The sequence below is a fragment of the Oncorhynchus tshawytscha genome, linkage group LG01, assembly GCF_018296145.1.
Source record: "Oncorhynchus tshawytscha isolate Ot180627B linkage group LG01, Otsh_v2.0, whole genome shotgun sequence".
Lineage (NCBI taxonomy): Eukaryota > Metazoa > Chordata > Actinopteri > Salmoniformes > Salmonidae > Oncorhynchus > Oncorhynchus tshawytscha.
In genome coordinates this window covers 28,951,948-28,967,855 of record NC_056429.1, presented here as the reverse complement: position 1 = coordinate 28,967,855, position 15,908 = coordinate 28,951,948, and the positions used below count along the sequence as shown (strand labels likewise).

Genomic DNA, 15,908 nt, shown 5'->3' with positions numbered 1-15,908 from the left:
GTCCATAAACTTCGTGTGTTTGATGTATTTGATATCATTCCGCTCCAGCCATTACCACGCGCGCGTCCTCCACAATTAAGGTGCCACCAATTTCCTGAGATAGAAAGTCCACTCGGTAATTCCCTAGCCAGCGCGCTAACCAGTCTAGGCTAGTGTGCGCGGATTTACGCCTCCAACGAGACCACTGACGCTAGATGATGCTGTTGCACCAAGGCGTCTCACTCAATGGTTTTTACTTTAATTGCGGTATGTTTGTTAGGCCTACTTACTGTCTATACTGATACTATAATGTGCGAAATTACGCATATATATTTGTTTTTGGCTGAAAAATATATTATATATAGAATAGGCTACGCATATTGAATTAGTCTGCATTAAGTGATATGATTAGGCTAGAGGTCAAATTGGAAATGTATGATGGAAAATTATCTACATATTTAGGCCAACTGTTCTCTAACATAATGTTAAATAATTGCCACGTTCTCTCCTATCCAACGTTGCTTTCCTTTCCCTCTCCCTTTAACGAGGTAGAGTATGCTAACCCTTTATATATACTATGCATTATTGCTACACTTGTTCCTGCTAATGAGTCAAGGGATTCGGGGTAATGAAACAACAGTTTTAAACGGTAACGCTCCTATCTATTTTCTGGACGGGTGGGATAAAGGCATCATTTTACTCGGGCTACTCTGCTGAGCTCGGCAACCCCCATAAAGTCGTAAATTATTTACAATTCACATCACCGACAGAACTCAGTCAAAGGCTCTTATCTTGGATAAATATTTACTTCCCTGGGTTATGGCCCGGGAACAGACAAAAGCATCTCTGTACCGCCGGCGTTTTCACACCTTTAGGCTACACGGAATAATGTATTGTAAGCAACAAAAACACATTCGGCCCAGTCGAATTGTTTTGGTGTAAACACTCCGGACAAACGAAAGCAACCCAGAGAAAACGCTCTTTATGGATACATTACACACGACAGATGAAGGAATAAAATGGTTGTGCTTACACATCTATCTAGGCTCATGATAAAACTTGCTCACTGACAACACAGAAAATGTAACCCGAGGGTTGCGTGACTTTGAAAAGGGTCCTACCCAAGTGTGCTCGTTTTCTGCGCGCATTACGACGTACGTAAACAGCTCACAGGGGATCCCCGCTCTTAAAATAACAGAGGTGAAGACACCAGATCTATGCCTTGTTTTGCTTTGCTCTAGGTTTACAGACACGTCTCTCAAGTATTTCTGGTAAGTTCAACCTTAGTGTTCGCCTTGTAGGGATATTACCTTATTCGATGGAAAAATGTTTTTAAAGTTTTATTTTGAATGCAAAGAAAAAAGGTTTAATACAATGTATGTAAAACGTGTGTAATTGTCATCCAATTTATACAAATTAGGTCTACTTGGTATGGCTATAGCCATTCAAAGTAAATCCAAAGTAATGTAGAAATATAGGTTTTTCATTCATAAAGTGATGTCAGTTTAAGTTCATGTCTGTGATAGGTCCGTTGCTGGTTCTGGCTGGTCTCTGGTTGGTTTTTTATTTGTTGGGGTTGTGATGTCCAGGAGGAGTGGGCTGGTTATCGGAGTGCACCTAGGGAGAGCGCAGAGACAGAAGTTCGCACCAGTTTGCCAGTCGGAATCTCAATAGCAGCCGCGCGACAGGAGACGGACGCGCAGCCAGAACTCAGGATACCTACCCACTCAGATTCTGAAACAAGACTCAACCCTCCAGAACTGCCACCAACTAACTAGACCTGTAATCCGATTGCCACCATACAAGAACTGACTCGAGGAATCTATTGGACAGTGAAAAGGACAACTGTTTAGCGTTTTTTTCTTCATTTTTACATTTTTTATTGTGGTCTCATAATTGTTTCACTGGTTAGGAAAAAGCAACATATTCATACAACTTTCCAACTATTTTCATCATCCCTAAAACTGAAAGGTAAGACGCTCATTCACACAATAATTTAAATGTATCAGTGGCTCATTAGATCTCTGTTTTATATAAATATCCCATGAAATAGCCTAAACTTACGAATGCCAAATCACATCGATTGAAAACGTTGCTTTCGGGCAACATGCTTGCGTTTTTGTAGTAGCCTGGTCTACTCTATATGGTTTGTGGAGCGCTTTTTGAAGATAATGAGACGGTTCCATAAAAAAAGAAAAACAGAGAGGGACTCTCCGATTAAATAACGCTTGCCTTTGAAAATACTGCCAGATAGAGGGGAAAGGGTTTTGTGGTTTACAACTCCGGGAAGTTAAGGTTTTCAAACACATTTCAATCAAGCCCGGGCTCGCATGATCTTTTAATTTGGTTTCCTTAGTTTGGCTGTGGCCATTATTTCACTTGGCAAGGTTCATGTCGCGCAAAAAAGATACACTTTTGAGGGAGTTGAAAAGGACACGCGGAAGGCAGTGTCCTCGAGCTCGGGGCTCTGGATCTGAGGCGCGCTGCTTTGTGCTCTTAACTGGGTTCCCATGCTCCCAGGGGTGACGGAGCACCCTCCAAAGCCGCCAGACGCAATTCACCAAGATGCGTTATCACCCCATTCTATAGTGCGTGGCATACATTCTCTTCACTTGCCCTTTTTTATAGTGGTGCTGCCGATGCAACATGTCACACATGTTGGGACATCTGTTTTTTTTTAAATGGGACATCAGTTTTTGGAATAGTTTTACTCAACCCTGTGCGAGCCCCCGCACCTGCACAATAACCGCTATCCTGCTCTGATTACTCTCTTACACAAATATATTCACATTTGGAGACCCTTAAAAATCTTCTTAAATTTAAAACAAACTACTGCATTTTTTTTAAACAATTGATCATTGATCATACAAATTCTCTCTTATTAACTTTTTTTTAGAAATACATTTATTTGAGCCGTAATAAGATATTTTTCATTGATTAAACGTGTTATTCGTTTATAAATAATTGGTATAAATTAATGCATTTTACGTTATGAATTTTACGCAAGGAAATCAGAAGGGAAGGAATTCCAAGTTCTGTGCTTCTGTTATTCACCTCATCCATCCCTTGGTGAGACTTGTTTTTCCCCCAGCTGCATTCCCCATTGGGCTCAGGAGTATAATGAGAGACAGACTCAGAATGGGAATTTGAATAACTGTATTTAGTAGCAGAGAGAAGCCACACTGCCTCCCGTACTTTCTCAGGAGAATGAATCATGAACAAAAAGTCTGAAAATGGGAAGGTCTGTGTTGCATACCGTAACTAAACCGTGATTTGCATATGAAAACTCTGGGCTGAAAGAATTCCGCCAGTGTTGCTACTGCAATTTATGCGTCCGGAGAAGTGACGAGCTGCAGTATATACAGTCTTCTTCTCGTTGCGTTTGCTTTGTGCGGACCGCTGGAGTGGGATGTCACGTCCAGAGTCGTTGCTGGAAGATTAAGGACATAGCGACAGGTTTTTAGTCCCTTCAATTAAACTATTCATTTTATCCACCCACACCCTCTCCCAGTGTCCAAAACATTCACTCTGCAAATCCCTCATTATGCCTCTTCAAATGGACACAAGCAGAGGCAGTGCCCTCAGACTGACGGATCTCTCTCCTGAAGAAGGGGTCTGTGCTCTCTGCCCAGTGGAACATAATGGATACATGACTGCCTCATTTCCCACGATGCTGGTCTATGCCCTTATCGTTGATATGCTGATGGGCAGAGAGTGGACCACTTCTTTCCCATGGGGCTTTTTGTGGGCTAATCTTGTGTGCGCTTCCCTTTAGTCATAATGACAGCAACGAAGTGCACATCAGTCAAAGGTGCGCCCCTCATTTGAATGGCTCATTTGTTGTGCAGTAATAGAAAGTGCCCTATGACCTGACCCGCTCCACCAAGCAACATTCCAGGATGCCGTGTTAACCGCTGCCTCGCTCAGAGATGGACCATAAAACAGAACAAGAGAGAGGCAGGCAGGGATGGAAAATAGGCTCCCCTTCCTGAACACGCTCTTGTGCCAGCAGCAGCAAAGTCTTTGAGTCTTTGTGGGCTGATGATGATGATGATGTGGGTGGTTTAGAGACAGAATATGAGTGATGATGTAGACTTATACACACTCTGAGGAATTTGACGGTTTAGAAGACATACACAAACAGAGAAACTCATATTGTGCACAGACAAAAGTTCTGCCCCTGGACAGAAGCCTAAACCACAGTCTCTACCAATTCATTAATGAGCTGTTTGGCTCTCCAAGAGCACCAGACGTGCTCTGGGTTTGGCTCTCCATCAGAATGGGCCCAGGTTATGTGTGGTTGGTTCCATCTCAGGCTCTTAGCCCTCAGCCCAGTCTGCCTGTCTGTATCCCCAATGATTGTATCCCCAATCACAGCAGTGATGGAGTCTGCTACTGAAGAACTACCGACCGTAAATCTGCCTTCAGAGCAGCTTTAAGAAATCAAACAAAGGCTCCAGGTCCTGTGAGCCCTGCCAGGAGTCTTCTTGGGGAGAATCTGAAATGTCTCTTTATTTGTGTTGAAATTAAAGTGTATTTGTTTCCTTCCCGTCCTGCTAATGAGCTCCATGTGGGAGCAGGCATGAGGTTTACCCGTCCTGACAGGGAGTCATGGAGCTGGGTGTGGGAGGCTGGAGGGAGGATGAGGTTGGGATTGCGGCTGGATGGAGAGGGCAACCCAGAGAAGACATTGGAGGGATGGAGAGACGGAGGGGCGATGTGGTAGTGTAGTGGTAGTCGGAGGCCTGGTATACACACTGGCAGGCAAAAACGCAGACACGCACACACAATCTTCTTTTACATACATATGCTATATGCTTACACACACACACGCACACGCATGCACACGCACACACACACACACACACACACACACACACACACACACACACACGCAGAGGCCCTCACACACACTCCACATGGGTCTTTCAAGTTGGACATGTGGAGGGCAGGACTATTGCTGGGCCGTGTGAATGACAGGCGTAAGCTGCTCCGTTGTGCATACATGTTCTCTGTCACTCAGAAACACTGATTAGGTGTGCTAGTTATCAGGCTGTGCTGGGCTAGCTTCACAATGACCGACTGAATACCAGCTGACTCCCTGACTCACCAACTGATCTCAAACTGTACATACATATAGTATATAGTTCAGACATTTACACTGGCTATCTACTCCGATTTCAGAGCACTCTCGTCTGAGTGTGCCAGAGCGCAGAATAACTGATGAATTTATGAACGCTCGTTGAATATGGCCGGTGTCAGTAATATTCTGCAAAAAAAGTGCAATTAAATTGTTGACAGAAGCCCAGTTACATTCATCAACACTCTGGATAACATGAAAACAGCCTAACCAGCTCTGCAGGATGAGTAAAATGGTCAGTGAGGTGTTCTCTGATTTGTGTCTTTAAGTAGCTAGCAAGCTAGCCAACGTTAGCCAGCTTGGGTGCTTGACTGCTGTTGTGAGATCCGAACGCTCAGATCAACCCTACTCCTCGGTCAGAGTGTCCAGTGTAGTGCGAAACGCTCTGACTTTACGAACGGACAATCTGACAATGCTATGAATTTACGAATGCCCAGAGCGCACTCCAGATTACATTTACGAACACACCCATAAAAACATTCATAAACAAACATCTACGTCCTACAACCAAACTGACCACACACAATGACTTCTTTATCATGTAATACATTTCATTTGTTTAATGTATGGATTGAGTGAGACATAAAAATAGTATCCACGAGTCCATCCAGAGGTATCCCTTTGACATTGTTATCTGGCTAAGTTGTCATACACATAGTTCTGGTAAAGGCATGATATAGGCACAGGGTAAACACGGGTTCATTTGTTGTTGTCATAGGAGAACTAACCGTCATTGTAAAGTCATATAATTTAGATGGTTATTACGTAGTTATTACTATGGGTCAAACAGTTGAACTGTGACATACCTTTATTTCCATCAATTACTATCTTAATTATGCTTTGTGCACCTAACCTGTTCAGTATTATCCTTACCCCCCCCTACCCCCCACCCCTCAAGCTGCCACAACTTACCATTTATTATGCATTAGACTTTTTCTTTAACAACCAAAAGAGCTTCAAGTTTTGAACAAAGTTCCAGTCGGAGTGACACTGAAAAATAAATGAATATATAAATATACAAAAAACAGCAGCAAAACAAAGTTGACACGATTGTGGCCGGCTCTGCCTTCAAATTATCCTCCCCCCAAATTACTATCATACATTCTCCCTCACTCTAATTAAACATTAGGCTTTATTTGTTCCAGATGCAGCTTTTTTGAAGTTTTATTTTGGTAAAGGGAGCCTGTGAATGGTAGAGGCAGGGCTGCAGACTCATGCATGCACAAACATTTCAGATTCCAGCCTACATGACCCATACATACTGCCTGTGCTGCACCACACAACCTCAAGGTCTAGACATTAGCACAGTCAAATCCAACTGTTTTAATGTGCAGGTGTCTTCTTTCAGCAGTGGCTCATACATGAGATCGTAGTCTGGATAGAGGAACGTAGCATTTAGTGGTAACGCTTCTCAGACTTGGGATACTGCAGCACGTTGACCAATTCAAACCCGAGCCATTAGTTTGAATCAGTATTACCACACGCGGTGGGCAAGTTGCTTACATTGGAAACAGCACATCAAGTGCATGTTGGATTATGCAAGCAAATCTGCTGGACGATTCCACACTAATTAATAATTGAGAGCGCACATGTCCCATATCTGATGACATCAGTCCAGTAGTGTCATTATGTGGGCTTGGTGCAGCAGAGACTGGGACCTCTGGGAGCCTCTGTGCTTTGTTTTGGGGCTGAAGAGTGAGAGACAACTCTGTAGAGCTCTGTACATACCACCTCAGGACTGTCTCGAGTATTAATAGACATGTCTTTGTTCAGACCGACACGCTTCTGAAGTGGAATAAGACAAGCGGAGATAAGCATCTTCTCTCTGTGAGTCAAATCTCAAAGTACCACTTAGAAGGCTTTCCTCCACCTCTCTGAAGTCTGGCTGAATGAGGGAAGGCTCAGCTCAGACACGAGAGGCCTAAAGGGACAAATTGACACAGCTGTCAAGGGCTTTTCTCTGGCTTGTGTTTTAAAAGGAAGACAATGTAGTAACGAAGCCATGTTTGTAGCATGGAAGCATGTCCAGCTTTGGGTTCTCTGGTTTGACTTATCTGTCTTTCCAGAGGAAGGGAGGAATGATAGGATGTCTGTGTGACAAGGACAGAAAGAGAAGGGATAGAGATTGTATGTGTGTGCAAGAGACAAAGATGAGCTATATTTGCAGCAGAAAAATAGATGGAGAGCTATGGTGGAAAAGAAAGAGGGAGCGAGAAAAGGAGAGCAAGGAGGGAGAGAGAGGGGTCATTAAAAGGACACACTCTCACTTGCTGTAAATGGCAGTAAAGTATCTGGCTAATCTGCTATCATTATCCTGATTAAATCACCAGGGATTTGCCTTTCTCATCAGCTGCAATCAATGTGGCCAAATCAATAGACAGAGGATATCTGAGTGTTCCTGATCTTCAGTGAGCTGCAAAGACCTGTGTACTGAGCCACGTCCCATAGCCGTGGGGGTATCTACTGAACAGTACAGTTTAGCGGCTGGTGCCAATCTCTTCTCCTCTTCTATCCCCTTCAATCTAGTTTCTCTGACCTTGGGGAACCTTTCTCACACTAGCCGCTGTATTCCTCTTGATCTTCTCCCTCTTTCTGGTCCAAAGTGTCTTCTCTCTTTTTGTCTGCCTTCCACTTTCTCTCTTTTTCCAAGAGATGGGGCCTCTCTGTCCATCTCTGTCTCTCAGTTTCCTCTCTTCGGCAGCGAGTTACTGGTTTCCCTTCCATTCTGATAGACTTAACAGGCACAACTGGAAGTACATTTTCAAGATCCTCTTCCAAGCATTGATTGAAAGATGTCCAATATTCACTACTTTTGCTTTTCTAACGTGAATTCTACTTGTTCTGACGGTCCTGCATGTCTGATTTATGTGTTGCAGGAGGATGAGGCTGGATTTTGGACCTCAGGGCTGGCCTCTGGCCTTGGCTCTACTGCTGGGGGTTGTAGTGGGCCAGAAGCTGCCCACGCGAGACGAGGGCCTGTTCCAGATGCAGATCAGAGACAAAACCCTGTTCCATGATTCCTCCATCATCCCAGACGGAGCCGAGATCAGTGGATACTTGTTCAGGGACACGCCCAAAAGGTAATGAGTTTAGGTCTATGTAAAGACAACCATCACTATCAACAACCATTACCAACATGTAGGTTTACTGCTCCAAACATGTACATGTACTGTATGTCTTATCTTACCAAATGCATGAGGCCAGGTTGTGTATCGCTCAAAAACAGCGTCGTAGCCCCCACTAAATAGCACTGTAGGCTCTGTATGATGACTAATGGCAAATGGATGCATGGGGAATATGGAATGCATTGTAATGTATACTAGGATGAGGAAATGCATTATAGATGAGAAAGAGATGTTCATGTGATTTGGGTAATGTCTGCTGATAGAGGCCCATGTCATTAGCATTCCATAGAGTGACCATAGACTTAGTGTGTAGAGTGATTTCAGTAGTTAACCCTGCAGTTAACCCTGCATTCTGTTTGATCCCTGTCATTTACCTGGGCAATACTTCTTGTTTCTGAAGGTACTACTTTGTGGTGGAGGAGGACAACACCCCACTGTCTGTGACGGTGACACCATGTGATGCTCCTCTGGAGTGGAAGCTAACTCTGCAGGAGCTGCCTGAGGAGGCCAGTGGAGAGGGATCAGGTATTTACATAAACATGATTTATAGAACTAATAGCTAATGTAAATTGGGCTATTACACTAATTACATTGTAAAACTTGTGTAATATATGTTTGATGTACAACAAGTACATAAACAATCATCTCACTAATTTATCAGGATGAACATAAACTAACAGCAACATAAACATTTGATTGATATAGTTTTGAATAAAATGAGAAAGACTTGGTACATTTTTGTTGTGGTTGGGCCGCGTTGCTGGTGGGCTTTTTTGGTGTGGTTGTGATATGGTTATTAACTAACTAGTGACACAATGTCTGAACTGACCACACTGAAGTCTGAATTGACCACACCTCTGTAGTCTGTGAAAAGGGCACAGAGCTCTGAGTAGAACAGACTGCCCTTGGCTGGCTGGTTGGTTGGCTGGCAGACAAACACAGTGTATGAGTAAAGAGTTTAGAATGTGATTAAGCCTTCCTCGTTCCTCCCCCATAAACATTTTTATATAGCTAGGTACAATAACCCCCCTTGTCCATTCCTAACGTATACTCCCTTTGTCCTCCAAAGGGAAGACTCTCTCTCTCTCTCGCTCGCTCTTTCTCAACCCTCTCATTCTCACACACTCAGTCACTCTCTCTCCATCTGGACATTGTCTTAGAAACACAAGAAATCAATCAACTCCCTCAAGCCCAGTCCCATTAGAGCACAGACATGGACTGCAGCGGTGGTTTTAGAGTGTGCATAATGTGAGGGTGTGAAAGTACATGTGTATGCACGTGTAGGACTTTATGGGTGTGCACGTGTAGGACTTTATGGGTATGCATGTGTCTGTGCCAATGAATAAATGGGCTCCTTGCCTGATACCACCTGCTTTTTTGATGTTCACTCACTGTCCTAATAGATTATACAGTAGAATAGAGACTAAATACTGCAACACAGTTCATCTCCAATATGTGCTACACATGGCAGCTTAACATAGACCGAGCAGCCATTCACATAGGCTGAGTGGAGCACTAGCCGTCAGGATTGCATTAGTTTCCAGTGTAAATACACAAATGCACAACCTCTCTGTCTGTTCATATGTTTGCTCCTCTCTTTGCTGAATGTCTCGGCCTCGGATCTTTCAGCATTAATTTAGAACACCGTTGAGCACACTCTCTGGTTGACAAGCATAATATTATGTTTCCTTGCTCAGCTGAAATAAGGCCTGTGACTGACTCCCTCATAGATAGGCTACAAGGTGCCTCTTTGTAGCATAGCTTCACAAGTTCCCAGGAAGGGCCAAGTGAATACCAGCCTGGGATTTTTGGGGATATTTAGAGTGAAAACATGGTCGCTGGCTCATGAGGGGCTAATCGTCCGTACGGCTCGGAGAGAGCTTTACCATGACCTCATCAGGATCAACACATTAAACGGGTCATTTTTAGCCACCTGTGGAAATTATTTTACTTCAGAGCCCGAAAAAAATAAAAATAAACATTAGGGGAGGTTAGCAAAAAATATCTCAGGAGGTGATGGGGATGCTGTGATATGAAAGGAACTCATGTTAAGTTTGTGTGTTTTCCAGGTGAGCCAGAGCCCCTGGACCAGCAGAAGCAGCAACAGGTGACAGTAGATGAGGGCACAGAGCTCTTCTCCTACAAGGGGAATGATGTGGAGTCCTACGTGGCCACCAGCTCTCCCTCCGGCCTCTATCAGCTGGAGATGCTCTCCACAGAGAAGGACAGCAACTTCAAGGTGTACGCTACCACCACCCCAGCGTCTGACCAGCCCTACCCCGAGCTGCCCTACGATCCCCGGGTGGACATCACTGCCCTGGGCCGGACCACCGTCACCCTGGCCTGGAAGCCCACCCCTACAGGCGTTCTGATGGGCCAGCCCGTCCAGTATTGTGTGGTCATCAACAAGGAGCACAATTTCAAGAGCCTGTGTGCTGCCGAGGCAAAGATCAGTGCTGACGATGCCTTCATGGCCGCTCCAAAGCCAGGCCGGGACTTCAGCCCCTTCGACTTTGCTCACTTTGGCTTTGTCCACTCAGACAATAACTTAAACCGAGGTCTCACCAGCAACAAGATCTCCCGCTCCTACACAGCCAAACCCAAGGCCTCTGACATTCAGAAAGTCTGCATCGGCAACAAGAACATCTTCACCGTGTCGGACCTGAAGCCGGACACTCAGTACTACTTTGACGTGTTCGCTGTGAATTCTGCCACCAACACCAGCACCGCCTATGTGGGCACCTTCGCCCGCACCAAAGAGGAGGCTCGGCAGAAGACGGTGGAACTGAAGGATGGCAAAGTGTCCGACGTCTTCATCAAGAGGAAGGGCAGTAAGTTCCTGCGCTTCGCCCCTGTCTCCTCCCACCAGAGGGTCACTCTGTTTGTACATGCCTGTCTGGACTCTGTTCAGGTGCAGGTTAGGCGTGATGGCAAGCTGCTGCTCTCCCAGAATGTGGAGGGTGTACGGCAGTTCCAGCTGCGAGGGAAGCCCAAGGCCAAGTACCTGATCCGTCTGCGAGGCAGCAGGAAAGGAGCGTCCACCCTGAAGGTGCTGGCCACCACAAAGCCCAGCAGCAAGCAGCCCTTCCCATCGCTACCCGAGGACACACGCATCAAGGCCTTCGACAAGCTGCGTACCTGCTCCTCTGCTACTGTGGCCTGGCTGGGAACGCAGGACCGCAACAAGTTCTGCGTCTACAAAAAAGAGGTGTCTGAGAGCTACGGCGAGGAGCAGCGGCGCCGTGAGCAGAACCAGTGTGCCGGGCCTGAGACGCGCAGGAAGTCAGAGAAGGTCCTCTGCAAGTACTTCCACAGCCCAAACCTGCAGAAGGCCGTTACCACGGAAACCATCACAGGGCTGGAGCCGGGCAAGACCTATCTGCTGGACGTTTATGTTGTGGGCCACAGTGGTCACTCAGTCAAATATCAGAGCAAACTGGTGAAAACGAGGAAGTACTGCTAAAAGACTGCACAGAATAAATCTATTATATATATATATATATTAAAAAAGTTTTATTTAACTCTAAGTGATATTCTACTAAGGAGTGTATACAGACTGACCACTCACACAGCTGATGAGCCTGTGGCAGAGACTTAACTGTTTGCAGAGGGAGATATCAACCTGTATATTTATGTTTACATTTCATTGTTGGCATGTTTTTGGGCGATCCATAAGTGAGAGGTGCTCACCTATGGATCGCCTTGTGCTTGGGGTCCCAGAATCTCGTTGCCAACAGGGAGACTTCACAGCTTCAGAGAAGAGACTGTTTCATCTTGTGCATCTCTCTGTCACTGCATGACTCTTGCGTTCCTCTGTCAAAATGGTTTGTTACTTCAGTTTGAATTTAAGTTGACCTGCAGAGATAAAATAGATAACAGCCGTGTATAGTTCTCTCAGAGCATCATTTACATTTAGGAGAGATTTAAATTATTTTATACTTCGCCTCTTTTGATTTGATTGTTTGTTTTTATTGATCATGATGACTATTACTGTTATGAAGAAATCATTCAAATTCTATGAGGAAATTGTCATTGTGGAGACATTCCGTTGTGTAACTCAGCCAGTGTGCGCTCTAGAGCCTGTCTGTAAATGTGTTCTGTGCTGGAGGTCTGTGTGTTACCACTGTATCGCTGTGTGTGTCACATGTACAGAGTTGTCCTGCCAATATTCATGTACATAAACACTAAATATAGAACAAGTAATCCCTGTGTCACCCTGGGTGTCATGTTCTTCTGTGGGCTAGTTAACACCACATACTGTAGATATATGGAGGGTGTCAGACAGCACTGCACCAGTGTATCAGCAGAAAGGAGAATAGGAGTGTTTATAGATTTTACATTAAGCCTACATTATGTCCACGAACGCATAACATGATCCTTGATATAAATGATTACTGACATAAGAACAATTTCCCATGGACATACAGTACCAGAGTGAATGGGACTGCCAGAGTGAATTATTTGGATGAACGTATTTGAATGTTGGTAAATGTTGTCATATGCCAAGTGTCAAAAGTTGCCAAAAGTACTCTACACCGGAACAATGTAGAACTAATGTCACATCAGTGTCTGCGATCGTTTTGTGTTTACATGTGTTTTAGGATGTAGGGTAACAGTTTTAACCACACATACAGTACACTTACCACATATAAGAGAAGAGGAGTTCAGCATGCACTGACACACACCGACATAGACACGACCACACACACATCCACACGTTGTAATTAAGAGTGGTCACAGTTGAGTGGAGAAGTCCTGACTGTTGTGGCTAAGACAAACAGCTGTTCCTTGTGACTCTCCATGTTTCCATCACAACTCGATTCTGAGCAGTAACGCTCTTATTCTCCACCACAACTCCCTGTCAATCAAACAACCCCGTTCAGAGGAAGTGTAGAGAAGGCTCCATCTGGCTTACATTAACCTGCTGTTGCCCTGGAATAATGTGGAGCTCCCAGAGAGCTGTGGGAATGTCATGGACAGGCCTGTAAACTCCTGCTAATAAAGCCAGTAAGTAGGGAATGTCATGGACAGGCCTGTAAACTCCTACTGATAAAGCCAGTAAGTAGGGAATGTCATGAACAGGCCTGTAAATGCCTACTGATAAAGCCAGTAAGTAGGGAATGTCATGGACAGGCCTGTAAACTCCTACTGATAAAGCCAGTAAGTAGGGAATGTCATGGACAGGCCTGTAAACTCCTACTGATAAAGCCAGTAAGTAGGGAATGTCATGGACAGGCCTGTAAACTCCTACTGATAACGCCAGTAAGTAGGGAATGTCATGGACAGGCCTGTAAACTCCTACTGATAAAGCCAGTAAGTAGGGAATGTCATGGACAGGCCTGTAAACTCCTACTGATAAAGCCAGTAAGTAGGGAATGTCATGAACAGGCCTGTAAACTCCTACTGATAAAGCCAGTAAGTAGGGAATGTCATGGACTGTAAAGTCCTACTGATAAAGCCAGTAAGTAGGGAATGTCATGGACAGGTCTGTAAACTCCTACTGATAAAGCCAGTAAGTAGGGAATGTCATGGACAGTCCTGTTAACTCCTACTGATAAAGCCAGTATGTAGGGAATGTCATGGACAGGCCTGTAAACTCCTACTGATAAAGCCAGTAAGTAGGGAATGTCATGGACAGGCCTGTAAACTCCTACTGATAAAGCCAGTAAGTAGGGAATGTCATGGACAGGCCTGTAAACTCCTACTGATAAAGCCAGTAAGTAGGGAATGTCATGGACCTGTAAACTCCTACTGACAAAGCCAGTAAGTAGGGAATGTCATGGACAGGTCTGTAAACTCCTACTGATAAAGCCAGTAAGTAGGGAATGTCATGGACAGGCCTGTAAACTCCTACTGATAACGCCAGTAAGTAGGGAATGTCATGGACAGGCCTGTAAACTCCTACTGATAAAGCCAGTAAGTAGAGAATGTAATGGACTGTAAACTCCTACTGATAAAGCCAGTAAGTAGGGAATGTCATGGACAGGCCTGTAAACTCCTACTGATAAAGCCAGTAAGTAGGGAATGTCATGGACAGGTCTGTAAACTCCTACTGATAAAGCCAGTAAGTAGGGAATGTCATGGACTGTAAACTCCTACTGATAACGCCAGTAAGTAGGGAATGCTAGTGATATGCTCTGGGGGTCAATATACTCATGAATAAGGTCTGAATGGTAGATGGAGTTTTAATGAAGCCAAGGCCCTCCTTCGTTCTCTCTATACTAGTCACTTAGGAGGTATACACTTTAAAAAAAATACAAACTCACACTTCTTGATATCCACACAGACCACAGAGTAAGCCACACAGAAAAGCCTATTTTCCAGAGTTCACAGACAGGAGATGTGGCTTTCTCTCTCTAGTTTTTGTCACCTCTCCCCAATCATACTGACACCTACCCTCTTTGACTTACTGTGATTTACCTTTATTTAACTAGGCAAGTCACTTAAGAACAAATTCTTATTTTCAGCCTAGGAGCAGTGGGTTAACTGCGTGTTCAGGGGCAGAACAACAGATCTGTACCTTGTCAGCTCAGGGACTTGATCTTGCAACCTTTTGCTTACTAGTCTAACATGCTAACCACCAGGCTACCTGCCACCTGTAAGAAGCATCCTCTCCCACTGAGCACAGACCAACACCGGACATCCATGAACCTTGAAAAGTAGTTGAAATTTGGTCTGAACCATACAAATATGGTCTTGTTTGGGGGCAGAACTCATCACAATTATAGCCTGTGTGTAGAATACCACCCAATAATACCCAGGAAGAGAATGATATTCATTTCCATAATTATGCACTTTTGTATAGTTCAGATCAGGGACCCACGATGTAATTCCGTTGCTTAATTACTTTACCAGATGTAAATCCAATTCACCTACCACACTGTAGTTCAGTAACCAAAATAAATGTTTCAAACTCAAGGTGTCATGTCATAGCTGACACACCATTCTTTCTGCAGACATCTTTGAATCCCAATTCAGAGTCGATATTTAACTGAGTTTTTGGAAAACGTGGTTGCCTAAAAGACAGATGGAGATTGTACCCTAACTCTTATCACTGGGCTCCTGAGTGGTGCAGCATTCTAAGGCACTACATCTCAGTGCTAGAGGTGTCACTACAGACCCTGGTTCAATTCCAGGTTGCATCATGACTGGCTGTGATTGGGATTCCCATAGGGTGGAGAACAATTGGCCCAATGTTGTCTTGGTTACGGTTTTTCTGGTGTATGCCGTCATTGACTCATTAAACAAAAAAATCACCAAACTTTGCATCTGGACAGATATTCCAGTAAATGTGTTTTTGTGACATTTTCTGTGTAAATTGTTCAAAGTAGTCCTTCTGCATAGAGTTGTTTGGTTTGTTAAACCTTTAAATAGAAAACGTTTTTTTGTTTGGCATACACATTTTATTAGAACGTCAGAGTCAAAGTGTAATTCAGTCTGGTGGGCTGTGTATATTTGTTTTTTAACATGGTAATGCTTTGATCTGTGAGTTATGTATACTGTATATGCAGCTGAATGAAGAGTGGAGACATCCATAACACTACAGGTATGGTAGAATGGCGAGACTTGTGCGCCGGAGACCCAGCTTTGATCCTTGGCCAGAGTTAGCACGACTTGCCTGCCCCTCAAATTCACTATGCTGGTGTCGGGAAGTTACCTAGGCC

At 44.4% G+C, this 15,908-nt stretch overlaps 1 protein-coding gene across 2 annotated transcripts; it reads left to right on the top strand.

The window, feature by feature from the left end:
* The first annotated feature begins 1,039 nt into the window (after window positions 1–1,039).
* LOC112248948 (protein NDNF) lies at window positions 1,040–12,447 on the top strand. 2 transcript variants are annotated; one of them, XM_024418422.2, is made up of 5 exons: window positions 1,180–1,250; window positions 1,569–1,950; window positions 7,996–8,199; window positions 8,645–8,769; window positions 10,314–12,447. In XM_024418422.2, exons 3-5 carry the CDS (start codon window positions 8,000–8,002, stop codon window positions 11,705–11,707), a joined length of 1,719 nt encoding a protein of 572 aa, XP_024274190.1. In that variant the 5' UTR covers window positions 1,180–1,250; window positions 1,569–1,950; window positions 7,996–7,999; the 3' UTR covers window positions 11,708–12,447. The 2 variants fall into 2 exon arrangements, with proteins under 2 accessions (XP_024274199.1, XP_024274190.1); XM_024418431.1 differs by lacking the exon at window positions 1,569–1,950 and having other exon boundaries at window positions 1,040–1,250.
* Window positions 12,448–15,908: the final 3,461 nt, after the last annotated feature.

Coding starts and splice junctions, on each gene's coding strand:
- LOC112248948 (XM_024418431.1), top strand. CDS start 8,000: ATGAGGCTGGATTTTGGACCTCAGGGCTGGCCTCTGGCCTTGGCTCTA. Junction 8,200..8,644: donor TTCAGGGACACGCCCAAAAG/GTAATGAGTTTA, acceptor TTGTTTCTGAAG/GTACTACTTTGTGGTGGAGG. Junction 8,770..10,313: donor GGCCAGTGGAGAGGGATCAG/GTATTTACATAA, acceptor TGTGTTTTCCAG/GTGAGCCAGAGCCCCTGGAC.